The sequence below is a fragment of the Bos taurus genome, chromosome 18, assembly GCF_002263795.3.
Source record: "Bos taurus isolate L1 Dominette 01449 registration number 42190680 breed Hereford chromosome 18, ARS-UCD2.0, whole genome shotgun sequence".
Lineage (NCBI taxonomy): Eukaryota > Metazoa > Chordata > Mammalia > Artiodactyla > Bovidae > Bos > Bos taurus.
The window spans coordinates 43299720-43326189 of record NC_037345.1 but is presented as its reverse complement, the minus strand read 5'-3'; the positions used below and the strand labels follow the sequence as shown (position 1 = coordinate 43326189).

Genomic DNA, 26470 nt, shown 5'->3' with positions numbered 1-26470 from the left:
CAAGACATAAAAAAAGAAAGTCATGTTGACTTCATACTTCTCAACAGCAACACTGTATGCCAGAGAGCAGGAACAGTACTTCAGAAAGATTAAAAGGATGAGTGAAGATAATACAGGTTTATGCAAACAAGAAGAAAGCCAAGCTGTGATCTTTACATCTGCTAAGAGAAAATTTGGGCCAAAGCACTAAATGAAACCAAACAAAGGAAAAAAAAAGGGCGGGGGGAGGTCTTAATAATGCTAAAGACTACAATTAATAATAGTAGTTATTGGGACTTCCCTGCTGTCCAGTAGAAAAGACTTCCCCTTTCAATGAAGGGGGTTCGGGTTCAATTCCTGGTTGGAAAGCTAAGATCTTATGTGCTTTAGGGCTAAAAAACCAAACAGAAGCTATATTGTAACAAATTCAATAAAAGACTTTAAAAATGGTGCCCATCAAAAAAAATTTTTTTAATATATATAGTAGTTATGAATGTTTCTGTACTAAATAACACCAAAACTTATAAACTACAGGAGATAATAAGGGGAAATGGAAGCTTAGTGGAGCTTTAATCCACTTCTCTTAGTCCAGGACAGATCACAATGTTATACAAGAGTAAACGTACAGAATTTTACAGCATAATCTGTAAGGTATATTTATGTGTATATACCTATGTGCATGCGTGCTAAGTCACTTCAGTTGTGTCTGACTCTGCGACCCTATGAACTGTAGTCTGCCAGGCTCTTCTGTCCATGGGATTCTACAGGCAAGAATACTGGAATGGGTTGGCATGCCCTCCTCCAAGGGATCTTCCTGACCCAGGGATCAAACCCACGTCTTTTATGTTTCCTGCATTGGTAGGCGGGTTCTTTAACCACCTGGGAAGCCCGTATATATCTATGTCTACATAGACATAGCTATATACAGAACAGTCACAAAAATTGATTATAGATTGGCTACCAAAAAATAAAGTTTCAGTAAGCTTCCAAAGTAGAAATAAGAAAGCTATCTGTTGACCAAAAAAATGAATACCAGAAATTAATAAATAAAATGAGAGTGAAAAGTATTCCTTCACCTGGACATGTAAAAACTGCAGTAAACGAATGACCCTTGGGTCAAAGAAGATGTATAAATTGAATGTCATGATTTCTTTTTTTTTTTTATTTTGTTATTGGAGTGTAGTTGATTTACAGTGTTGTGTTCAGTTCAGTTCAGTCGCTCAGTCGTGTCCGACTCTTTGCAACTCCATGAATTGCAGCACGCCAGGCCTCCCTGTCCATCACCAACTCCCAGAGTTCACCGAGACTCACGTCCGTCGAGTCAGTGATGCCATCCAGCCATCTCATCCTCTGTCGTCCCCTTCTCCTCCTGCCCCCAATCCCTCCCAGCATCAGAGTCTTTTCCAATGAGTCAACTCTTCGCATGAGGTGGCCAAAGTACTGGAGTTTCAGCTTTAGCATCATTCCTTCCAAAGAAATCCCAGGGCTGATGTCCTTCAGAATGGACTGGTTGGATCTCCTTGCAGTCCAAGGGATGCTCAAGAGTCTTCTCCAACACCACAGTTCAAAAGCATCAATTCTTCGGCACTCAGCCTTCTTCACAGTCCAACTCTCACATCCATACATGACCACAGGAAAAACCATAGCCTTGACTAGACAAACCTTTGTTGGCAAAGTAATGTCTCTGCTTTTGAATATGCTATCTAGGTTGGTCATAACTTTCCTTCCAAGGAATAAGCGTCTTTTAATTTCATGGCTGCAGTCACCTTCTGCAGTGATTTTGGAGCCCCCAAAGATAAAGTCTGACACTGTTTCCACTGTTTCCCCATCTATTTCTCATGAAGGAATGGGACCGGATGCCATGATCTTCGTTTTCTGAATGTTGAGCTTTAAGCCAACTTTTTCACTCTCCACTTTCACTTTCATCAAAGGCTTTTTAGTTCCTCTTCACTTTTTGCCATAAGGGTGGTGTCATCTGCATATCTGAGGTTATTGATATTTCTCTCGGCAGTCTTGATTCCAGCTTGTGCTTCTTCCAGTCCAGCGTTTCTCATGATGTACTCTGCATATAAGTTAAATAAGCAGGGTGACAATATACAGCCTTGACGTACTCCTTTTCCTATTTGGAAGCAGTCTGTTGTTCCATGTCCAGTTCTACCTGTTGCTTCCTGACCTGCATACAAATTTCTCAGGAGGCAGATCAGGTGGTCTGGTATGCCCATCTCTTTCAGAATTTTCCACAGTTTATTGTGGTCCACACAGTCAAAGGCTTTGGCATAGTCAATAAAGCAGAAATAGATGTTTTTCTGGAACTCTCTTGCTTTTTCCATGATCCAGCGGATGTTGGCAATTTGATCTCTGGTCCCTCTGCCTTTTCTAAAACCAGCGTGAACATGTGAAGTTCACGGTTCACATATTGCTGAAGCCTGACTTGGAGAATTTTGAGCATTACTTTACTAGCATGTGAAATGAGTGCAGTTGTGCAGTAGTTTGAGCATTCTTTGGCATTGCCTTTCTTTGCAAAAACAAGACCAGGAGCTGACTGTGGCTCAGATCATGAAGTTTTTATTGCCAAATTCAGACTTAAATTGAAGAAAGTAGGGAAAACCACTAGACCATTCAGGTATGACCTAAATCAAATCCCTTATGATTATACAGTACAAGTGAGAAATAGATTTAAGGGCCTAGTTCTGATAGAGTGCCTGATGAACTATGGAATGAGGTTCGTGACATTGAACAGGAGACAGGGATCAAGACCATCCCCATGGAAAAGAAATGCAAAAAAGCAAAATGGCTGTCTGGGGAGGCGTTACAAATAGCTGTGAAAAGAAGAGAAGCGAAAAGCAAAGGAGAAAAGGAAAGATATAAGCATCTGAATGCAGAGTTCCAAAGAATAGCAAGAAGAGATAAGAAAGCCTTCTTCAGCGATCAATGCAAAGAAATAGAGGCAAACAACAGAATGGGAAAGACTAGAGATCTCTTCAAGAAAATTAGAGATACCAAGGGAACATTTCATGCAAAGATGGGCTTGATAAAGGACAGAAATGGTATGGACCTAACAGAAGCAGAAGATATTAAGAAGAGATGGCAAGAATACACAGAAGAACTGTACAAAAAAGATCTTCACGACCCAGATAATCACGATGGTGTGATCACTGACCTAGAGCCACACATCCTGGAATGTGAAGTCAAGTGGGCCTTAGAAAGCATCCCTGCGAACAAAGCTAGTGGAGGTGATGGAATTCCAGTGGAGCTATTTCAAATCCTGAAAGATGATGCTGTGAAAGTGCTGCACTCAATATGCCAGCAAATTTGGAAAACACAGCAGTGGCCACAGGACTGGAAAAGGTCAGTTTTCATTCCAATCTCAAAGAAAGGCAATGCCAAAGAATGCTCAAACTACCACACAGTGTTGTGTTAGTTTCAGGTATATACCAAAGTGAGTCAGTTATATATATATATACACATATATCCCCTCTTTTTTAGGTTCTTTTCCTATATCGGTCATTACTAAGTATTAAATAGAGTTCCCTGTGCTGTATAAAGTAGGTTCTTTTTTTTTTGAAGTTATTTTTTAATTGAAGGATAATTGCTTTACAGAATTTTGTTGTTTTCTGCCAGATTTCAACATGAATCAGCCACAGGTATACATATGTCCCCTCCTTCTTGAACCTCCCTCCCAGCTCCCTCCCCACCCCACCCTTCTAGATTGTCACAGAGCCCCTGTTTGAGTTTCCTGAGTCATACTGTAGTAGGTTCTTGGATGTCATAATTTCTAAGGAGAACTGAATCTTTTGTGACTAACTACAAAATTAAATCTTTGTAGTTGAACTACAAAGTTAAAATCTGTGTGACAGCAGTTTTGGAAATGCTCAGTGGAAAATCTATTAACCTTAAATACTAAACAATAAATATGTAAGAAGGAAAATAAGTGAATCAGGCTTTTATCTCAGTCATCTGTTTACCAAGAGAGTGTGACAGTCCTTGCCAGGTCTTTCTGTTTTAATTTTTATTTGTAGCATGTAAAAAACTAGGCATGGTACAAGTCAGAAATTCTTTTTAATATACTTGAAATTCCTTTATTACTTTGTGATGACTTTTGTGATCCAACTTGCCCTCCCAGATGAGACCTGTCCAGGGGTTACTCAGTTCAGGGACTCTGATAGGCCTAGGAGTGGGGAAGGAGCAATCCACAAAGCCAGCCCCTGGGCCCCAGGCAGCATCCCCTCACTGAGTCCATCCTCGTCCCCAGGGGTACAAGAAGCAGATGGCACTGAAGCTGGACGACATGAATCATCATCTGACAGAGCAGCAGGAGGACTTTGCTAGCAAGTCAGCTCAGTACCAGCAGGAGATGAGGCACCTCCATCGGATGCTCCTGGACAAGCAGGACATCCTGGACAAGGCGCTGCAGCAGAAAAGGTCTGGCCGCCCCAGCCCCCGGGTGGTTTGTGGTTTTTGAATGTTTGGTAAGATTTTTCCAGTAACATGCTCTGGACCTGTTTTTTGTTCATTTGATTGCTTATTTTTGTTTTTACATTTTAGTTTTGTCTGATTTTAATGTTGGTCTTGATATTTTAAAATACTCTTTTATCTGTGGCTGCACCGGGTCTTGGTTGCGGTGCATGGGCTTCTCGCCCTTGTTTTGGAACGCAGGCTTTAGGGCGCAGTAGTGTGGCACACGGGCCTAGCTGCCTTGCAGCAGGTGGAGTCTTTCCAGACCAGGGATCAAACCTGTGCGTCTCCTTGACTGCCAGGTGGAATCTTAACCACTGGACCACTAGGGAAATCCTGACCTTGTTTTGTATTTGCTCCTCCATTCTCTCTCTCTTTTTTTTCTTTTAAAAGATTTCCCCTAGTAATTGACATATAACCTTGTATAAATTTAAGGTATACAGTGTGATGGTTTGATTTACATATATATTGTAAAATGATTATCATAATAAGGTTAACATAGCTTTTGCTTCACATAATTACCATTTTTTGTGGTGGTGGTGGTGAGAACACTTAAGATCTACTCTGTTAGCAACTTTCAGACATACAGAACTGTTAACTGTCGTCTCCATGCTGTACATTAGATCCCAGGTCTTCATTTTCTTTTATCCCTCCCTTAAAAATTCTTGCTGTTTGAATACTGGACTTCCTAAGTCAATCCAGGCCTCTCATTGTCCTCCCCCTCTCCCCCTCTTTTCCATCTCTTTAATATTTTTATTTTATTCCATCTTCTTGGGAGACTTTAAATTTTTTTGATTAAATATTTTATTTCTGCTATTACATTTTCATTTCTGAGAACCTTAAAGTTTCAGATTCTTCCCTTTTTGTAAGATCACAGTCAGGAGATTATGGGTATATCATGTTCGCTGTGGCTCCCCATGTGACGGAGCAGATATTGCCAGTGTGTTGAAAACCAGCCCTGGGAAATAGCACACGTGTTGTGAAGGTGAGCATGGCGGTCCCCTCAAGTAGTCTGGGTCCACGTTTAAGTTGGCCTGTTCAGAATGGCTGTGCTGTCTTTGACAGACTGGAACAACATGTTTATGTTGCATGATGCATGGAGAGAAAGCATGACATTCAGATGTGATTTTCTTCAAGTTATGATAGAATCTGTGTATTAGATAGATACCAAGCAGAATGCAGACAGCTGTTTATTTTCTGTCAGCCAGACGCTTTTTAATGCCAGGCAGAGTTAACTGTTATCTAACAGGTCTTCTATAGTCACAGAAGTTCTTAGCACCATGAACAGTCATTTTGTAAAAGTTGGAATGATACCAAGCTTCTTGCCAGACAAGTGGTTTAGAACTGCATTAATAAAATGGAACTTTGTTTTATACTTTTTCCCTTATTCTATTTTTTTGCCCTTTAATGGTTCAAAAATTAGACATTCTATTTTTATTCTTTTAGTGGTTTCCTTTGAAATTTCACTATAGTTACTTAACATTAAAAAAATCTAAAATTAGATCAGCACCTCTGCATTTCTACCACCAAATACAAGATCTAACGCTCTAATCTAATTATTTCCCCACTCAGCATGTATGCTGTTTTTGTCTATTGTCATTACATGTAAGTACAGATATATGAAGGTGAAAAGAAAAGATCTATTTTACATCATCATTTTACCCCCAGAAACTGCATATTACTAGTTTTAATAGAGTTGTTTATTTTGATTCACCCACAGTGTATCAGTTTCTTTGCTTATTATTTTCTTTTGCATCTGAGACCCTGTTTCTCAGAGTATTTTTCTCCTTCCTAAAGTACATACTGTAGAAGTTTCTTTAGTGACAGTAAGCTTTCTTAGTTTTTGTTTATCTGACAGTGTCTGCATTTTGGCTGCATCCTTATGAGCTGATGTTTCCTGGAAGCTGGGTTCTACCTCAACAGTCTTTTTCTCTCACCACATTTCACTGTCTCCTCTGTTTCATTGTTACTGCTGAGAAGTCTTTTTTGTCATTTTTAAAACTAGATAATCCATCATATCTCTTGCCTCTTTTAAGATTTCCTCTTGACTCTTAGAGTCTGCAGCTCCACTGTGTTGTTTTTAGAATGTTTATTTATTTACATGGCTGTTCCGAGTCCTAGTTGTATCATGAAGGATCTTCGATCTTCGTTGTGGCCTGCAGGGTCTAGCTCCCTGACCGGGGATCAAACTTGGGTCCCCTGCATTAGGAACACAGAGTCTTAGCCAGTGCATCACCAGTGAAGTCCCCTCCGTTCTGTTTAACTATGAGTTTGTTTTACTCAACTACTTGGTTTAAGTTATTCTCTTTATCTGTGATTTTGTGCCTTTCATCACTTCTTGAAGTTTTTCAGTCATTATCTCTTGAAATAAGTCTTTTCCCCTTATTGTGTCTAGATTTCCTTCTGGAACTCAGATTAAATGTATGTTATACCTCCTTACTGAATCTTCCATGTGTCTTATCTCTTACACTTTCTATATCCTAGGTTTTTTTTTGGGGGGGTCTACACTCTCTGTAATTCTCCTCAATATTTCTATTTACTAGTTTTTTCTTCAGTTTTGTTCAGTGTGTGTTTAACCCAGACATTGAGATTTTTTATTTCAACAACTGTATATTTCAATTTCAGAAGTCCTATTTGGTTCCTTTGAAAATCTCCCTAGTGATTTTTAAACTAAATTCTTGATCTTTGCTTATCTTTAGTACATCTTTTATTTCCTTTAACATTTTATTCATAGTTATTTTATATTCTGTGCCAGCTTCTTTATCTGGAATTTGGGGGTCCTATTGACTCTTGCCCTATGCGGCTTATTTCGTTCTGCTGCTGCTGCTGCTGCTGCTAAGTCGCTTCAGTTGTGTCTGACTCTGTGCGACCCCATAGACGGCCTCCTACCAGGCTCCTCTGTCCCTGGGATTCTCCAGGCAAGAACACTGGAGTGGGTTGCCACCTCCTTCTCCAATGCATGAAACTGAAAAGTGAAAGTGAGGTCACTCAGTTGTGTCCGATTCTTAGCGACCTCATGGACTGCAGTCTATCAGGCTCCTCTGTCCATGGGATTTTCCAGGCAAGAGTACTGGAGTGGGGTGCCATTGCCTTCTCCATATTTCATTCTATGTACTGTAATTTTTTTACTATGAACCCATGAATGGTTGAATTTACCCTGTGGAGTCCTGGGGATCTGGATTGAGGATGTTTTTCTCCAGAAAAGGTTTGCATTTGCTTCTCTTGGTGCCAGAGAGTACTTTCAAACCTGTAGTCACTTTAATTTTATTATTAACTTAAAAAAAAAATCTACTGTAGTGCTTTTTTTTTTTAATACAGAAAGATTTTTAAAATATTCACAGGGAATTCCCTGGCGGTCTAACGGTTAGGACTTTGTGCATTCACTGTGGCTTCAGTCCCTAGTTGCAGAACTAAGATCCAAGCCATGCAGCTCAGCAAAAAAAAAAAAAAAAAAAATTCTCAATGCCATTATTACATTTATAATTAATGTTTAACTTCTTAACATATATTTTTCTGTTTGCTCAATATTCCACTTCATTAATTCTGCCTCTGGTTGTGTCTCATGTACTTTTACCTCTTCCATTGAGTTTTTCCATGATCGCCTCAAAAATGCCTTTCTACTTTTGGTTCACTCCAGCCAGGGCCTGGGGATGCTTTACAGTGGGAAACAATGTAGATTCAAACCCCATGTTCATTTGAGAACAAATCAGTGACTACAGCCCCCAAGGAGCCTCTCAGAGCAGCTTTCTTTTGAAGACTGGCAGATTTTCCCACCCAAGCATCCTTCCTTTGAGGGTTCTTCACCCGTCTCCACTTACCTGCGTGATTCTGGGATACACAGTTGCGTGTCACTAGGAAGAAGAGGAGAGGACCGTGGACGTGAGTCAGCCCTGGGATTTTCTGTTGCACCCAGTTTGCATGGGCCCAAGACTAGTCTCCTCTCTCTGGAAGCCTGGGTTTCTACACAGCGTGGGCTTTTGTCCTCAGAGCAATGCCAGCATTTTGTTTGCCCGCCTCTGCTTCGGTTTAGTCTTCATATTTTTCTTCTGCCCTTAGAAATTTCCTTCTCACTTTGTTTTGAGTTTAGCTGTAAATTATCATGATGTTGCAAACATTTGGGTGTTTTGTCCAAAACCAGAAGCCTGGGGATTTTTATACATAGTTTAATTAAATAGTACCCAGCACTCGGCATCATGGGCTTTGGAAGGAAGCAACAGTTCACAAGGAAAATGATATTGAATGAGTGGGCATGTCACTGGCCTCCCTGAATCTTGGTCGCCTCCTCTTTTTATTTTTAATTTATTTTTTTGTTTGTTGTTTGGCTGTGCATGTGAGATCTTAGTTCCCCAACCAGGAGTCGAACCTATGCCCCCGGCACCGGAAGTTGGTGTCCTCCTCTCTAGACAACAGTTCTAAGTCCACCCGGTAACCCAGTTTCTAGCATTTTGCATAACCAACTGGCAGTGTCCGTGAAGGAGCCGCCTCCCCAGCCGTGCTGTCCTGCCCAAGGCCTGCTCCTCGTCCAAGGCAGAGGCTTGCTTTTCCCTCCCCGTGGGGCTCCCGTGAGGTAGTGGCTGCTATCTGGTCTGCCCCCTTGGTGGGCCACCTGAGGACATGTGTGCCCTGTCTGCCCTGATTCCTCAGCTCCCCACGCGGGGCCCGTCACAGAGCCCTGGCTCAGGATTTTCCTTCTTCAGCGGCCTTGGATCCCTCTGGACACTCGTCCTCCTGGCACGTAATCTGGGCCGGTCTTCACTGTGTCCTGGGCTGTGACCCCGACTCCCCATAGTCCCCTTCTTGCCCCCTGCCCCACTCTCTGGGCCCATCAGTGGCTCTGTGGATGGAGGTTTGGCAGGCACCTGAGTGTTGGCCGGGTCACAGTGGGGACAGGCAGAGGGGACATAGAAGAGGCCTGCAAGGCCCGTGCTGTGTGGGCGCCCACAGCCGGGACGCTGTGCTGTGTGTCAGCCACGGTAGCTGTTCCGTGGTATTGCTGTACATTAATGCCACAGAGAACAGAGGGTGTGCACTGGTGCCAAAATAAAGGAGAAGGCAAAACAGAAGAGAGCTAAGACGCCTTTTTCAGCCTGTGCCTTTGTTTTTTGTTTGGTTTGCAGAGCACTTCGGGTTTCTTTCAACACTGGGAGTCTCTGCTTCAGAACCCACACACCGTGGGCTCTGTTCTCTGACATTAATCATTCTTCCATTTGGGTTCTTGTGACTTTACGATTCTTATGGGCTCTGTAAGTATTTATTAAATTGTGTTATTTTAAACATTTTCTTTGTATTACTTATTTCTCTCAGAGAAGTGGAAGGCGAGCTGGAGGTTGTGTGGGAGTCCACGTCCAAGGAAAACCGGAGGATCCGAGAACTTCTCCAGGCCACTCTGGAGAGGACAGGCCCCTGGGAGAACACCAGAGTTTCTGAGGACCACTGCCTGGATGTTATCTCTCAGCAAGCCATGCTGGATGCTGTGACATGAAGCCACCGCCTAGCACCCTCCAGGGCCTGCAGGAGCCCTAGGGCCAGGGCCCCTGGGGGAAGAGCTCCACCTTACCCAGGACAGGGAGGGGTGGAGGGAGGGCAGATCCCACCCACCCCCGCAGGTCTCTTCTCCTCAGGGTCGAGGAGAAATAAATGGTCTCAGAAATTTAACCCAGGTTTTTACATTTTTCTCTATTTTAAAAATGTGCTGCTGAGCTCTGTTTAGCCAGTACACACCCTCTGACCGTATTGCCACTGAGCTGGACTCCACTGCTCAGGCTCACAGGTGACCTGGCAAAGCTGGCTGGTCTCCAGGGGAAGGGCAGGCAGGCCCAGCACTCAGCCAGCCCTCGATGAGTCAGTTTAACTGGCTGAGCCTTGGATAGAAGAAGGAGCGATGACACTTGTGCATTCACGCTCGGTGGTATTTTATTATTTGGCAAAAAACAGGGGCTGGTCTGCATGCCCCATGAAGTTGTACAAACTCTGTGCTGCCCTCTCCCCGCCAGTCCTTCTCTGTCCTCCTGGGAAGGTCCTTTTCCTGGGGCCATGTCGCCTCCCTCCTCGTTTCAGAGCCTTGACTTTGGGCACGATGGGGGCAGGGGGGTCCCTGCCCACTGTCACCCCCGAGAAGGGTGTGGGGCCATGCTCCTACCCTGCCCTGTGCCGCCTCCTCAGGTAGATCACCCCAGCCTCTCGGACCATTCCCAGGACGTCCTGGCAGTGGTGCCAACCGTCTGGGGCGGCTGGTCCCCGGCACGCTGGCCAAAGGCTGCAGAAGATCCTAAACAGTGTATGAGGGTAGAGTCCTGTCACATCCTTTTACTGAACCCCTCACAGCCAAGGCCTGTGTGGTTTCAGGTGGGGAGACAGACACCCCCGCCCCCGCAGTTGGCCCCTGGTCCTGTATAAATTGCAGCTGTGCTCTTTGGTTGCTCAGTGGGAAGTTGAAATAGAAAACCATTGTTATTTTACACTTAAAAAATGTTTTTTAATTGGAGGATAATTGCTTTACAGTGTTGTGTTGGTTTCTGCTGTACAACAAGAAACAGCCATAATTATATATATATACATACATATGTGTGTGTATATATCCCCCCTCTCTCGAGCCTCCTGCCCCCTCCCATCCCACCCCTCTAGATCGTGGCAGAGCACGAGGCTGAGCCCCTGCTACACAGCAGCTTCCCACTAGCTATCTGTCTTACACGTGGTAGAGTATATCAGAGCTACTCTCTCAATTCATTCCACCCTCTTCTTCCCCGACTGTGTCCACAAGCCCGTTCTCTGTGTCCGCGTCTCCATTCCTTCCCTGCAAATAAGCTCATCAATGCGATTTTTCTAGATTCCATATATATGAATTAACATACAGTATTTGTTTTTCTTTTTCTGACTCCACTCTGTATAACAGGCTCTATCCTCTCATGTACGCCAGCATTCATAGCAGCACTGTTTAGCCAGGACATGGAAGCAACCTAGCTGTCCATCGACAGATGAATGGATAAAGATGTGGTACATATAGACAGTGGAACATTACTCAACCACAAAGAAAGAATGACTATGAGTCAGTTGTAGTGAAGTTCTTTTACATTTTATTAAACTTGTTCAACAGTGTAAAAGAGTTCTAATTTATTTTCATCTTATAGGTGATAGAAGGACTCACCAGGATATAAAACTATGTATCATCTCCTAGGAGATGACCAAGCGCATAACTTTGCTGTATTTTCAAGGGGATTTGTGCCAGCCATCCAATAATCTGTAGATAGGCTGACAGGCAGCAGCAGCCCCAAGAGCCTCCAGATCAGTGCTGAGGTGGATTGTCTGTGGGACAAAGCTGTTGTCCTGTCACCTAGAGGACCACGTTTGTATCCCTGTCTTCCTGCTTTCAGGGAGAACATTTTATTCCCTACAAATATACTTTGCAAGTTCAGTGACCTCTGGATCTCATCAGTGTCCGGCAGGGATGGCGCTCGGGCTCTGCCAGCCTCCCACTGGGTGCCATAGCAAATGGGCAGGTGAGCTCGGAGTCTGGGATGCAAAGGAAAGTGCAAAGCAGGCAAGGTAGTGAAAGAATGCAGCTGAGAGGCAGAGAGCCCAGGCTTGAGCTGGAACACCCCAGCCTTGCAGGACGGACAGGGTCTCAGGAGCTGGAGAGGGGCAGACGGGCTGGGGTTGGAGCTTGGGGTGGCCAGTGAGGCCTGACTCAGCAGGAACTGGTCCCGTTCTCTCTTGGTCCTGGTGAGTCTTTATGGGGCGCTAGAAAGGTCCTGATCAGGTTGAAAGTAACCCATGGCAAACAGAAAACATGACCCAGGGACCCAAGTGAGCCCTGCCACCTTTGGCACTATTTTCAAGCAGCCCTGGGGAAGTCAGGACTGAGTGGAGAGGGGGCCGGGTGCACGTGTGGGTGTGGCTGGAGTTTGGTGTGCCAGCGGGTCGGGACAGGGGCGCTGTCCTGTTTCCCAGCTGTTCCCGTGCACAGGGGCGATGGGATCAAAAGTCTCCGCCCTCAACCACTGAGAAGAATGGGGAAGACTCACCCTTTTCCAACAGCTTACGTCTTTGTAGACCAGGGCATCATCTAAGGAGAGGGGGAGATTCTGGGTTTTTTAAATGTTGATGTAAATATGTTTATTTAGCAAGTGTGCTGTGGGTACTCACCCATGCGCACTGATCGTTGAGAACAGCAGCAGTGACGAAGGCAGACGTCGTTACAGAGCGAGCTAGGTGCTCAGGAGGAAAGCTCCAGGGCAGAGCCCAGGGCCACGGGCTTGCAGGCCAGCAGGGTCTCAGACCATCACGGGAAAACTGATGCTGTGTGTTGGAGCCCGTGGGTATGTGAACCTGCCTTTTCAAATGTAGATTTTATGAACTCTAGATACAGGCCAAGTATTTGCGATGAAAATCTAGTACCTGAATTGAGATATTCTATTATACAACCATAAAATATACACCGGATTTTGAAGTCTTACTATGAAAAAAAATGTAAAATTATCTAATTTTTCTATTGGTTTTATGTCAAGATAATATTTTGTATATATTGGGTTAAATAAAATGTTACTAAAATTGACTTCACCTGGGATTTTTTTTTTTTTTAATTTTTACTTATTTTTATTTTCAGCTGTGCTGGGTCTTGGTTGCGGTGTGCAGGCTTCTCTTTGTGGTGGTCTCTCCCCGTTGCAGAGCATGGGCTTAATTGCTGTGAGGCATGTGGAATCTTCCCAGACCAGGGATCGAATCTGTGTCCCCTGCATTGGAAGGCTGCTTCTCAACCACTGGACCACCAGGGAAGTCCTTGTTTGGGTTTTTGTTTGTTTTACTTTTTAAAAAATATGACCGCTGGAAACCTGTAAGTCCCATTATATTTCCCTTGGACAGTGCTGTCTGGACGTTAATGTGAGAAGCAAAACTAAGCTAGAAGATAATTTGTGACTTCAGGTCAGAGAGAGGAAAGGGAGAGAAGGAGAGAGGTGGGGAGAAAAGGGAAGAGCGGGGGTGAGCCTCAGGCCAGCCCCCCACAGCTCCCAGGCTCCCGGAGAACTGTGCAGGACAGACCTGCTTGTCCCCTCTCCAGCTGGTGACTGTCACCTCCTTGACTCCTCAGGCAGCTGGGCTTAGTGGGTGGGTGGGAGGGTCACCTCCATCCTGGAAGACTTTGTCCCCTCCCAGATATGCTAGACTGGAAGTTCAGGTCACTCTGGGCAGCCTTTCTGTCTGTCCAAGGCTTTCCCATCAGCAGTAAAGACTCCTCAGGTGTCTTCCATCCGAACTAGAAACTCCTCCTGGACCCCACATTCTCCCATCTCATGGACAGGGCTGCCCCTGACCCTCTGCCCGGCTCCAGCACAGTTACTGCCTCAGCTGCTGGAGCCCCCATCCGGCCCCACACGCCCTGGCAGCTCCCAGCGGGCACCACTAATGTCTGTGGACTCAGGGATGCTGTGCTTGCCCTTACGTGCTGGATCCTCGGACCTGTCTCCTCTCGCCCCACGCTCCCCTTGGCTGCATCTGCCTGAGAGTCACACACCCATGGTTCCCTTCTCAGCCCCGGTGAGCTTCAGTCTTGGGAACCCAAGGCGTCTTTTGTGTCTCTTTCTCTCCCTCTCTCACACTCATTCTCTCGCTCGCTCTGTCTGTCCCACATGGAACCCCTCACTGTGCCTTTTTCTTCCACTTCCCTCACACAACTAGGTTTCTTTCTCACCTCAGATCTCTGCGCCCTTTCAGGAAAGCGTTTCCTGGACAACATCCCTACACTGCGACCCTACCACCATCAACCCCAGTGGTGCCCGTGTCAGACAGAACCCAGATGGTACCCACTTCTGTCTTAGCTGCAAGACAGACAGGGCAAAGGATTTTGGATTTTCTGCTGTCTAGTCTCCCACCTTACTAAATGCCCAGAAATTTACTATGAGGGTTTCCCCACTTGGCCCGCGAGCCCTGAACCCCATGCCATCTTCTGATCGCCCAACTCCAGTTTCTGCAAGCATTTCTCTTTGCATCTATCAGAACCCACCCCTCCCTTACTCCAGGCCTTGGCAACCTCCATATTGCTATGGACAGCCTATTGGGCTGGCCACCCCCAAAGGCCCAAATGATGAACGTCATAGATGCTCAGTCTCAAGGAATACACCCCAGCGTAGGGAGACTTATCACAGGACATAAGCTCTATAAACAAAGTATGTGTGTGCATGTGTGTGCATGCACAATCGTGTCTGACTCTGTGACCCATGGACTGTATGTAGCCTGCCAGGTTCCTCTGTCCTTGGGATTTTCCAGGCAAGGGATTCCTTCCTAAGCCAAGCCCTGACAACCAGTCTATACTGGCTCAAAAGTCCTTCTCCAGTGGTGCTGGGTTGGGCACCTTGCACAGGGTATCAAGGGGGCCAGAGAAACGTCTGACCGTGATTCGATGGGGGAGCAGAAGATGCTCAAAACCCCGTCAAGCAATAAGATTGAAGAGAACCCCAGGGATGCTCAGAACCCCTTCCAGTGCCTCCTAAAGGTACCTAGGAGGCTGGATTACACTTCTAGGAGCACTCTGTTCTCGGTTGCAGGTTACTCGACATGGGAAGGTCCCCTTCAAAGCTAGAAGAAACACTCCTTGAGTGTATTCTTAGGAACTAGAAATTTTTTAAGACAGAGGGGCTAAGAAAGGAGAAAAATCTTACCGTAGCAGTGCCTGACCTTTGTATTAGCTGGGAAATGGAGAAAAATGGCCTGCAAATGGGTCCCTAAATTATTATAATATCTCACAATTAGATCTTTACTATTGCAAAATGGGAAATGGACCGAGGTTCCCTATGTTCAAGCTTTCGGTTTGTTTCTTTACCAGAATCCTGCCCTTATATGGCTCTTACCATTTAAAGCCTGGGGAATCAGAAAACTTTCCTGACATCTTAGATGATTCCCATTCTGTCAGGATAACCCAGCTCCTCCCACTCCTAACAGGGTCTCTACTTCTCAGAGCCTCTTGATTCTCCAGAGCCAACAGCTTCTCCTGGTCCTTCTGACCAATCCCCAACTCTGCCTCCCTATGTTCCCCTATATCGCACAATCTGATATCCCAGATTCGAGAGAATAGTCCTGCAGGGTGACCCATGGTGGGACTTCTTATCTCCAAGGAGTGGAAAAATCATGCCCTGTTAGGGAAGTGGCAAATGGTGAAGGAACAATCAGAGTATACATGTGCTGTTCTCTTTAACTGACTTAGCCAATGCAAACAGAGACTGGGCCAATTTTCTGAAGACCCTAGTAAGTTTGTTGAAGGGTTTCATGACCTAGCCCTGGTCTATGACTTGACTTAGAAAGATGTCCAAGTAGTTCTATTCACCTGCTGTACTCCTGGGGAAAAACAGAGAATCTGGACAACAGCCCAGGAGCACGCTGACCAGCTTGCCAGAGACCAACCCGAACATCATGCTATGTATGGCAATGCAGTCCCAAATCAGGAACCCCCAAATTATAATTCCCAGGTGGGAACAACAGCCAGGAAACATGATCCAATGTGTATCATGAGAAAATGTGTCTAAACACCAGTCATTATTGAAAGGGTTAAAGAGGTAACCCAATAAGAGAAAGAAAACCCAGCCATCGTTCACAGGCAGCTAGCAGAGGTATTTAGAAAGTATACCAACATAAATCCCTCCACTTCTGGGCAGTCCCTGCAGGAACAACACTTTATCATCTAGTCCACCCCAATATTAGGCAAAAAAACCCCAAAGTTACAATTTGGCCCACAAACCCCCATGCCCCAGCTCCTAGAGGTGACTTTTGGGATATTTAACAATTGAGATCAGGCTGAGGAGGCAAAAAAAGGACTCAGCATGAGAAAAGACAGGCTAGGGCTTATGTAAACCTGAGAGCCACTGCAGTCAGCCATGCCTTTGCGACCTCAGAACAACCCAAGGGGGCCAAGAAAGTCGAGTATCTGTCTGGAGGTAAAATCAACAAGTGAAAGTTGCTCAGTTGTATCCGACTCTTTGTGACCGCATGGACTATACAGTCCATGGAAATCTCCAGGCCAGAATACTGGAGTGGGTAGCCTTTCCCTTCTTCTCCAGGGGATCTTCCCAACCCAGGGATCCAAGCCAGGTCTCCCGCGTTGCAGGCAGATTCTTAACCAGCGGACCCACAGGGGACAAGGCGAAGGCTAAAAATGCAAGTCAACTGGCTACTGGGCCTGAGATTGCCAGAAAGAGCCCCCCAGGCAATGCCCAGCCTGCAAACAGAGGGCAAGTCCCCAAGGGGAAGTGGGAAACCGGCTCCCAAGATGGCCATGCTGGGTGACTGAGACAGCCCAGGGATTTTAGTCTGTCTCCACTGAGGAGCCCCAGGCAGTCCTTGATGTGGCAGGTAAGAAAATTGATTTTTCAGTTGATACAGGAACCACTTACTCTGTCTCAATTTCTCACGCAAGACCTCTTTCCTCCAAAAGCTGTACTATGACTGGTGTTGACGGAAAGCCTCACACCCATCACCTCACTGGAGCTCTCACTTGCCCATTGGAGTAGCGGTTGATTTCACTGCCTTTTTAGTTATGCATGAGTGTCCCAACCGCCTGGTGGAGCAGGACCTCCTGAGCTCCCTAACCAGGCCATACTCCGCTTAGGAGACCCCCAGCAGCCCACTCATCTTGACCCTGACGATGAAGACAAGCCAGAAGAACAAAGTCCTGTTCCAAATCACCTTCTGCAGGCAGTGAGCTCTCCCGGGTGGGACCAAGGGGTCCCTGGGAAAGCCAGAAATGCCGAATCCGTAAAAATGAGCCTTAAGCCAGAAGTAACTTACCCTAACAAAAGACAGTGCCCCATCAACCTAGAAGCAAAAAGGGGGTTATAACCCACCCCCCCCAGATAAATTCTTAATGCATGGAATCTTGGTACCTGCCATTCTCCATACAATACTTCTGTTCTGCCAGTTGTTAAGCCAAACAAGGAATATAGGATGATACGAGACCTTAAGGTAGCAAACGATGCTGTGATCCCTATACATCCCCTCCTGGCCAATCCTTTTGACGTACTTTCTCAGGTCCCTAAAAGTGCTCAATGGTTTACCATGCTCGACCTCAAGGATGCCTTCTTCTGCATCCCAGTTCAGCCCTCACCACAGTATCTGTTTGCATTCGAGTGGATTAACCCTGACAGGCAAAATCCAACAATAAAGGAGGACGGTATTGCCTCAGGGGTTTCAGGACAGCCCACGCTTGTTCGCTGAGGCCCTAGGAAAGGAACTAAGGGAAGTGTACATAAAAGGAGGTGCTATTCTGCAATATACAGATGACACACTAACATGTAGCCCCACAAGAGAGGCCTCAGATCAAAGCACCATTGAGGTCCTTAATTTCCTTGAAACCCAGGGTTACAGAGTCAGAGAAGAGCACAAATTTCAAAGCAATAGGTGAAATACCTGGGATATATTATAAACCCTGGGAGTAGACAGCTAGTTCAGACAGAAAACTAGCTATACTGGGCCCAGACTAAGAAACATCTCTGTACTTTTGGGATATGGCAGGATTTTGCAGAATTCAGATTCTAGGACTTGGGCTAATGGCCACACCCCTATATGAAGCCACTAAAGGCCCTGATTCCAAGTCTTTGCTCTGGAACAGGGAACAGGAAAAGGTTTTTAATGATATCAACAGGCCCTCCCTCGCCAAAGCCCCTGCTCTGGGTCTCCCCAGTTTAAACAAGCCATTCATCTTGTATGGAGCTGAAAAACAAGGGACACCACTGGGGGTTTCCTAGTTCAAAAGCTAGGGGAAGTTCCTCAGCCCACAGGCTATTTCTCCAAGCAAATAGGTTCCATGGCTTGAGGCTGGCCTGGCTTCCTCTGGGCAGCAGATGCCACCACTCTGTTAGTGGAAGGAGCAGCCAAGCTTACCTTTGGACAGCCACAAGCGGTCCAGACCCACCTCCCCCTTCAAGTGCAAAGCTTGATTCTGGAGATCAAAGGCCACCCCTGGCTAACAGGAGGCTGAATACTAAGTATGGGCTTTACTTCTTGATTCTCCAGCAGTGACTCTTAAAACTTGCCACACCCTGAACCCAGCTACACCAGTGTCTGCTGAAGCCCCAGAACTTGACATTCTTGCCTCGAATCCCTGGAGCAGGTCTTATTCCTGTAGGTCTGCTCTAACAGATCAAGCCATAGAAAACCCCGAGGAAGAACAGTTTACTGATGACAGTAGTTTTATTAAAGATGGTGTCAGTGCAACTGTTTGGTGTCATCTGGGGGGCTCTGATGAGCCCTGGTACACAGTTCTTTATGTCTCAGTGCAGTAAAGAATTCAGCGAGAGGCAAAGTGACCGATAAGAAGTGGTTTATTAGAATAGGATGCATGTGAGGCTTACAGGCACATAGGCAAGAGATGCTGTGCCCCGAGAACTTTCTGAGCTACAGTTTTATAATCAAAGGAAATGTGGGGAGGGGAAGAAGAACTCCTTTGCCTTTCTTGAGTAGACGTCATGCTTCCATCATCTCTCCTCCTCCAGACTGAGCAGGAGAGTTTTCTTGTCCCTTCACGGTCAAGCTAGGTCTACAAATTATCCTTTCTTACATGTGCAGAGAACATGTCCTAGGGATCATTAACTTACTGAGCTCACTGGGCACGACGTGGGTCTTACGTCACATTGTTTTATTGTTTGGGGGCACGTCTCCAGCTTCTGTTGCAAGGTTTGGGTGCTAAGCAAGCCTACCTGATTTTGTGGTTAAGCAAACCTTCTCTCTTGAGTAATCATTAACAAATAGGGGTCTCCCACATTTTTTCTATTTATAATCCCCTAGTGGGATTAACTATTTAATTATTTACTCTGTCCCTTTACTCTGTCCCTCGCATCAGGAGGACAGACTATGCTATTGTGAGCGCCCACAGGGTCACAGAAGCAAAACCTTTGCCACTCAACCCTTCAGCCCCAAAGGCTGAACTGATAGCTCTAACCAGAGCCCTAACCCTAAGGGAAGGGAAAGTTATAAACAGATATACAGACTCAAAATATGCCTTTCTTGTTTTACATGCCCATGCAGCTTTCTGGAAAGGAGGACTTTTAAATGCAAGAAACTCCCCTATAAAATATGGGGCTGAGATTTTGCGCCTCATACAAACAGTCCAAAAGCCAAAACAGGTGGCAGTCACCCACGGCCACAGGCACCAAAGGGAAATTCCCGTTATCCAGGGAAAAACAGGGCAGGTCAGGAAGCTAAGAAGCTGCCCTATGTCTATAAGAGAAATGACATTAATCCCGTCCCTGATCACTTCTAACATTGTACCCAGGTACTCGACTCCAGAAGTGACCTGGGCACAGGACCAAAGGGGAACTAAGGGAGAGGATGGTTGGTGGCACGTAGATCAGAAATTACTTATAACTCTCTCTGAACAATGGAAAATCGTTAAAGGGTTGCATGATTCTCTCTACCTGGGAGAAATGCAATGTCTACAGTTGTTTTCTAGCTTTTTACAGAAAAGGACTCTCAGATACAATAACGAGGGTTACTTGAGCCTGTGCCCTCTGTGCCACTCATAATCCAGGAAGCAACCTCAAGCTTCCTTCCCCTCTTGCTAGCCCAGTCCAGCAACTGGGACTTAGCCAGGAGAGGAGTGAAAAATAGATTTTACCCAGATGCCTTCTTTCCAGTGTTTCAAATACTTACTAATCTCTTCAAAAATATACATTTATTTATTTTATCTTGTGGCTGCATTGAGTTTTGGTTGCAGCACTCAGGATCTTTGTCACGGCACCAGGCTTCTCTCAAGTTGTGACATGAGGGCTCAGTAGCTGTGCTCGGGCTCCAGAGCACTGGGCTCTGTAGTTCATGGCACACAGGCTTAGTTGCCCCACGGCATGTGGGATCTTGGTTCCCTGACCAGGGATCAAACCTGTGTCCCTTGCATTGGAAGGCAGATTTTTAACCACTGGACCACCAGGGAAGTCCCCTTACTAGTCTTTATAGATACTTTTTACTGGATGGATAGAGGCCTTTCCCACTGGGGCAGAAAAGGCAATTGAAGTGGCCACAGTGCTTTTAAGAGAAATCATTTCCAGGTTCGGGTTGCCCTGCTATCTCCAGAGTGACAATGGCTGTTCATCTGTAGCAAAGGTTACCCAACAGCTCTCATAGGCCTTAGGTATCAGATACCACCTGCATTCACCCTGGAGGCTTCGGTCCTCCAGAAAAGTAGTGCAGGCTCATCAGACTCTAAAGAAAACCTTAAGGAAATTCTGTCAGGAAACATCAGAGCGGTGGTATCGCCTGCTGCCAATACCTCTCTTAACGGTCAGGATGACTCCTAAGACAACTATCAAGGTAAGCCCTTTTGAAATGACTTATGGAAGACCCTCCCTCACTCTAAACATATTAACTGACCCAGAAATTCAAGCCCATCTCCAGTGTTATTAACTCAGGCCAGGTTCAGTAGGTCATACAAGAAAATGGAAACAGAGGCCAGCTCACTCCAGGTAACATCCCCAGGCTACTCCACTGTAAACTCAGGAAACTGGGTATTCATAAAGTCCTAGAAAAATGAACCCCTACAAGCTACTTCCAAAATTAAAGAGTCCTCGTCAAGTCCTGCTGAGCACTCCTACAGTGGTCAAACGCCAGGGAGCCATCAGTTTGGGTCCGCCCGTCCAGAATTAAACCTGTCTCCAGGAGCTTCCCTGGTGGCTCAGTGGTAAAGAATCCACCTGCCAATGCAGGAGACACAGGTCCAATCCCTGGCCTGGGAAGATCCCACGTGCCAAGGGGCAACAAAGCCCATGTGCCACAACTACTGAGCCCGGAACTACTGAAGCCTGTGCACACTAGAGCCCAAGCTCTGCGACAAAAGCAGTCACCACCATGAGCAGCCCCAGCTCCCCACAACTAGAGAAAGCCCGCATGCAGCAGTGAAAACCCAGAGCAGTCTAAAGAAATGAATTTTTTTTAAAGAAAGAAAATGATTGATTTTGTTTAATGTCTCATAAAGTTTTCATGGGTAATATGCACATTATTGGGAACAAATGATTTAGATAGATGCAAGTGGGATAAAACTCACAATTATCTTCCAAAATCCTTTGGTAACTTAAAACCTTAGTTTTCCTAAGTTAAATGATGGGAATTCACTGAATATTCTAGATAATTTCCAAATAATGGGAGACACTGAAACATTACTTGCTAAACAAATCTTAAGTTTACCTACTTTTGTCTTATTACATAAAAACTAAAGATGTTTAGGTCCATTAAAAACACATATTATACCACGTTGAAAAAAACTATGAGGAAATGAATGTTTCTAGAAACTATGAAATGTATTCATAAGTTTACCAGTCAAAAAGCAAACAGTTCACACTTGCTTACTTTTTAATTTTCACTAGAAAAAAGTTTCTGAATAGAGTTCCAATAATTCTAATTATTTGATGTAATTAAAACCAATAAAATAGAAAAATATATTCATATGCAAGGAAATTTTTTAAAAAATATATAAAAAATGTAAATGAATGTTGCTAAGAGAATAGAGAGTTGGACCATAAAAAAGGCTGAGCACCAAAGAACTGATGCTTTCAAATTGTGTGCTGGAGAAGACTCTTGAGAGTCTCTCAGACAGCAAGGAGATCAAACCAGTCAATCTTAAAGGAAATCAACCTTGAATATTCATTGGATGGATTGATGCTGAAGTTGAAACTCCAATACTTTGGCTACCTGATGCAAAGAGTCGACTCACTGGAAAAGACCCTGATGCTGGGAAAGACTGAAGGCAAAAGGAAAAGGGAGTGGCAGAGGATGAGGTGGTTAAATAGCATCATTGGCTCACTGGACATGCATCTGAGCAAACTCTGGGAGACAGTGGAAGACAGAGGAGCCTGGCGTGCTGCAGTCCATGGGTTGCAAAGAGTTGGACACAACTTAGCTACTGAACAACAATAACAAAAAGAAAAGAGAGGTCCTAAAGAGAGGTTGAAAAAAAGAGAGGGAGGGACTTCCCAAGTGGTCCAGTTGTTGAGAGTCTGCCTGCCAATACAAGGGACATGGGTTCCATCCCTGGTCCAGGAATATCTCACATGCCGTGGGGCAACTAAGCCCACAAGTAGCAGCTACTGAAATCCAAACACCCTAGAGCCTGTGTTCCACAAGAAAAGCCACTGCAATGAGAAACCCATACACCGCAACTAGAGAAAGCCCACACGCAGAAATGAAACCAAGACCCCGCACAGCCAATAATAAATAAATAAATAAGATGCTTAAAAAGGGAAAAAGAGAAGGAAAGCATAGGACAAAATCTGAATGGAAAAAGGGAAGTTTAAGAGGGTTTAGGGGAAATGAACCCTGAGAAAAAAGTCTTGTGCATGGTCAGGACTGGCTAAGATTGAAATGAATTTGAGTGAATAAATATTAAAAGCTGGTACAAAATTAGAATTTGTTTTTTTCTCCATGTTGAAAAGACAAAAGTCCACTTTGATAAGGAAATTGTAATAGGTTTTTCTTTACCTCTGAGTAGTCTGTCTAAACGGAGAAGGCAATGGCACCCCACTCCAGTACTCTTGCCTGGAAAATCCCATGGATGGAGGAGCCTGGTAGGCTGTAGTCCATGGGGTCTCTAAGAGTCGGGCACGACTGAGCCATAAAGCTCCTTAGAAAAGCAGCCTGCTTCCTTGCTCACACTGTTTCCAACAGCCTTGTCAGGTGAGTAAGAAATGTCACTTTCTGGCAGCCTGTCAACCTCAGGATATTCTGTGGGCCTTCAAGAAGAGAGGAATTTACCTGAATGTAGGTATTACAGGTGAGCCTGATGACAAGTCCGTAACACGGCTTCCTGGCCTCAAGAGGCTATTAGAAAAATTTAATCTGGAGATTTTTATGAAAAATTCCAGCAATGCAGATTTAAAATAGTCTCTATGGTCAACTGATGTTCTCGCTGAACTTATGTAAATAATCAGGCCAAGTTTAACGAAACTAAACTTACTTTGAAAACAACTGAGGGTCAATTCGGTTATCTTTGGTAGAAATGAGGGTGGCCTTAGAGAAAAAAAATTATGCTTCAATAGAAACTATGATATCATATATATATATATGTATATATGTGTGTGTGTGTGTATATATATATATATATATATATGTACAAGTCAACAGCAAAAAAAAATCTGATTAAAAAATGGGCAGAGGTATCTGAAGATGTTTTTCCAAAGAAGACATACCAGTGATCAACAGGTACATGGAAAGACGCTCAACATCACTAATAATCAGGGGAATGCAAATTAGAATCACAACGAGATATCACCTAACATCTATCAGAATGGATATTATCAAAAAGACTAGAAATAACAAGTGTTTGCAAGGATGTGGAAAAAAAGGAACCCTGTACATTGTTGCTAAGCCGCTTCAGTCGTGTCCGACTCTGTGCGACCCCATAGACGGCAGCCCACCAGAATCCCCCTGGGATTCTCCAGGCAAGAATACTGGAGTGGGTTGCCATTTCCTTCTCCAATGCATGAAAGTGGAAGTGAAGTTGCTCAGTCATGTCCGACTCCTATTGATCCCATGGACTGCAGCCTACCAGGCTCCTCCGTCCATGGGATTTTCCAGGCAAGAGTAATGGAGTGGAGTGCCATTGCCTTCTCCCCTGTATGTTGTTGGTGGTATGTAAATTGGTGTAGCCACTATGGAAAACAATATGCAGATTAAAAACAGAACTATCATATGATCTAGAAATTCCACTTCTGGGTAAAAACACAAACTTAAAAAGATATCTATATCCCCACGTTCACTGCAGCATTATTTATAGTAACCAAGATGTGGGAACAACCTAAGTGTCCCTCAAAGGATGAATAAAGAAGGTATGAATATATACTGCTGCTGCTAAGTCACTACAGTCGTGTCCGACTCTGTGTGACCCCATAGACGGCAGCCCACCAGGCTCCCCCGTCCCCGGGATTCTCCAGGCAAGAACACTGGAGTGGGTTGCCATTTCCTTCTCCAATGCATGAAAGTGAAAAGTGAAAGTGAAGTCGATCAGTCGTGTCCGACTTAGTGACCCCATGGACTGCAGCCTACCAGGCTCCTCCATCCATGGGATTTTCCAGGCAAGAGTACTGGAGTGGGGTGCCATTGCCTTCTCCGGACATATATACACAAGTGTACAAATATATACAGAGAGAATAGGATATTATTTAGCCATAAAAAGAAAGAAATCTTACCATTTGTGACAACATGAATGGACTGTAAAAGCATTATGCTATGTGAAATAGGTCAAAGAAAAAAAAAAAAAAAGCTCTCACTTGCATGTAGGATTCAAACAAACAAGCCCCCAAAATGAACAAAAAGCTCCCCCAAAACCCAAGCAAACTAAGCTCATGGATATAGAGAACAGATTAGCAGTTGCCAGAGGTGAGAGGTAGGCAAAATGGGTGAAGGTGGTCAAAGGCACTGCTTCTCGTTATAAAACAAATGTTTTAGAGACACAATGTACAGCACAGTGACTATAGTTAATAATACTGTATTGTTTGAGGGACTTTCCTGATGGTCCAGTGGTTAAGAATATGCCTTGCAGTGCAGGAGTCATGGGTTTGCTGCCTGGTCAAGGAACTAAGATCCCACATGCCGAAGAGCAACTAAGGCCAAGAGCTGCATCCAGCTGAACCCTCACACCTCAACTAGAGAGCCCATATGCGGCGGCGAAGATTCCACATGCCACAACCAAGACCTGATGCAGTCAAATAAAAGAAATAAAAATTGTAAACAATGCTGTCTTTGTTGAGAATTGCTAAGAAAGTAGATCTTTACAGTTTTCATCACCAGGGGAAAAAAAATTAAAACTAGGTGTAGTGACAGATGTTAACTAGATTTATTGGGGCAGTCATTTCACAATATAGTCATTTTACAAATATAGATAGGATCATTGTACACTCAAAACTAATATAATACTATATGTCAATTATATCTCAAAAAAGAATGGACAAAGTTCTAAGGTAGAATTGCACTATTCAAATAGCTCTTGGATATATGTATAGATACAGATTGTTTCCCAGATAAGAGATTTTAAATTGTGCTTTCCTTGCTAATTGTTTTACAGTCAGACTGTAAATCCTTGACTTTTAAAGACTTTGCACATTCCACTGACTGTTTATGAGTTTTTCCAGTTGGAATTCAGGTCAGTAAGTGAACACTAGTGCAGTCCTTTGGATTCTCCCAAAGTTCTGAACTACTGTCGAAAGCACAGGGAAGGGATCTAAGGTGAGTGAACGTAGGAAGAGAAGGTCTGAAAACTCGCAGCCAGGTCTGGAACAAGATTTAAGGGGTAAAGGAAGAGCCAGAATCTGTCTGAAGGTTTGATCTTGCTGCTGACTCAGAGGACGGTGACTCTGAGGGCAAGATACCAAGAGGCTATGGGGATATAGATTTACACTGCGGGGCTAAACATGTCTTTATAAACCATTACAGGGCCAGGGAACCAAATACAGACCAAATATAAGATGATAAGATGCAGATGGTGTTATCATCTTCAGATTGCAAGCATCGTTACAACTGGAGAAAGCACAGTTTGAAAGTCACGGGCCTTCCCTGGTGGCTCAGTGGTAAAGAATCCACTTCCCAATGAAGGAGACATGGGTTTGATCCCTGGTCTGGGAAGATCCCACATCCTAACAACTAAGCCCATGTGCCACAACTATTGAGCCTGGGAGTTGCAACTGCTGAGTCCACATGATGGAACTACTGAAGCCCGAGTGTCCTAGAGCCTCTGCTCTGGAGCCAGAGAAGTCACTGCAATGCAAAGCCCGTTACCGCAACTAGAGACTAAACCCTGCTCGCCACAGCTACAGAAAAGCTGGCGCAGCAACACGGACCCAGCACAGCCAAAAGTAACTAGCTAAATAATTTTTTTTAAAAAGAAAGTGAAGGTCAGGACTTCCCTGGTGGTCCGGTAGTTAAGACTCTGCGATTCTACTGGAGGGGATGTGGGTTCCATTCCTGGTTGGGGAACTAAGATCCCATATGCCATGTGGTGTAGCCAAAAAAAAAAAAAAAGAAAGAAAAGAAAGGGAAAGTCAAGAGTTTTAGCAGAAACTTAAGAAACAAGTTTTAT

General features: G+C 44.7%; 1 protein-coding gene across 7 annotated transcripts in view; it reads left to right on the top strand.

Annotated features, from left to right (window-relative positions):
• Positions 1–12985, top strand: part of CEP89 (centrosomal protein 89) — an 84986-nt gene extending 72001 nt beyond the window's left edge. For 6 of the 7 annotated variants that reach the window (XM_005219049.5, XM_003587232.6, XM_010814840.4 and 3 more), the window contains 2 exons: positions 4232–4401; positions 9739–12985. In XM_005219049.5, the coding sequence (XP_005219106.1) occupies positions 4232–4401; positions 9739–9916 (348 nt within the window). In that variant the 3' untranslated portion in view covers positions 9917–12985. The remainder of the gene's footprint in view (positions 1–4231; positions 4402–9738) is intronic. The other variant, XM_005219048.5, reaches the window with a different exon arrangement.
• The last annotated feature ends 13485 nt before the right edge of the window (positions 12986–26470 follow it).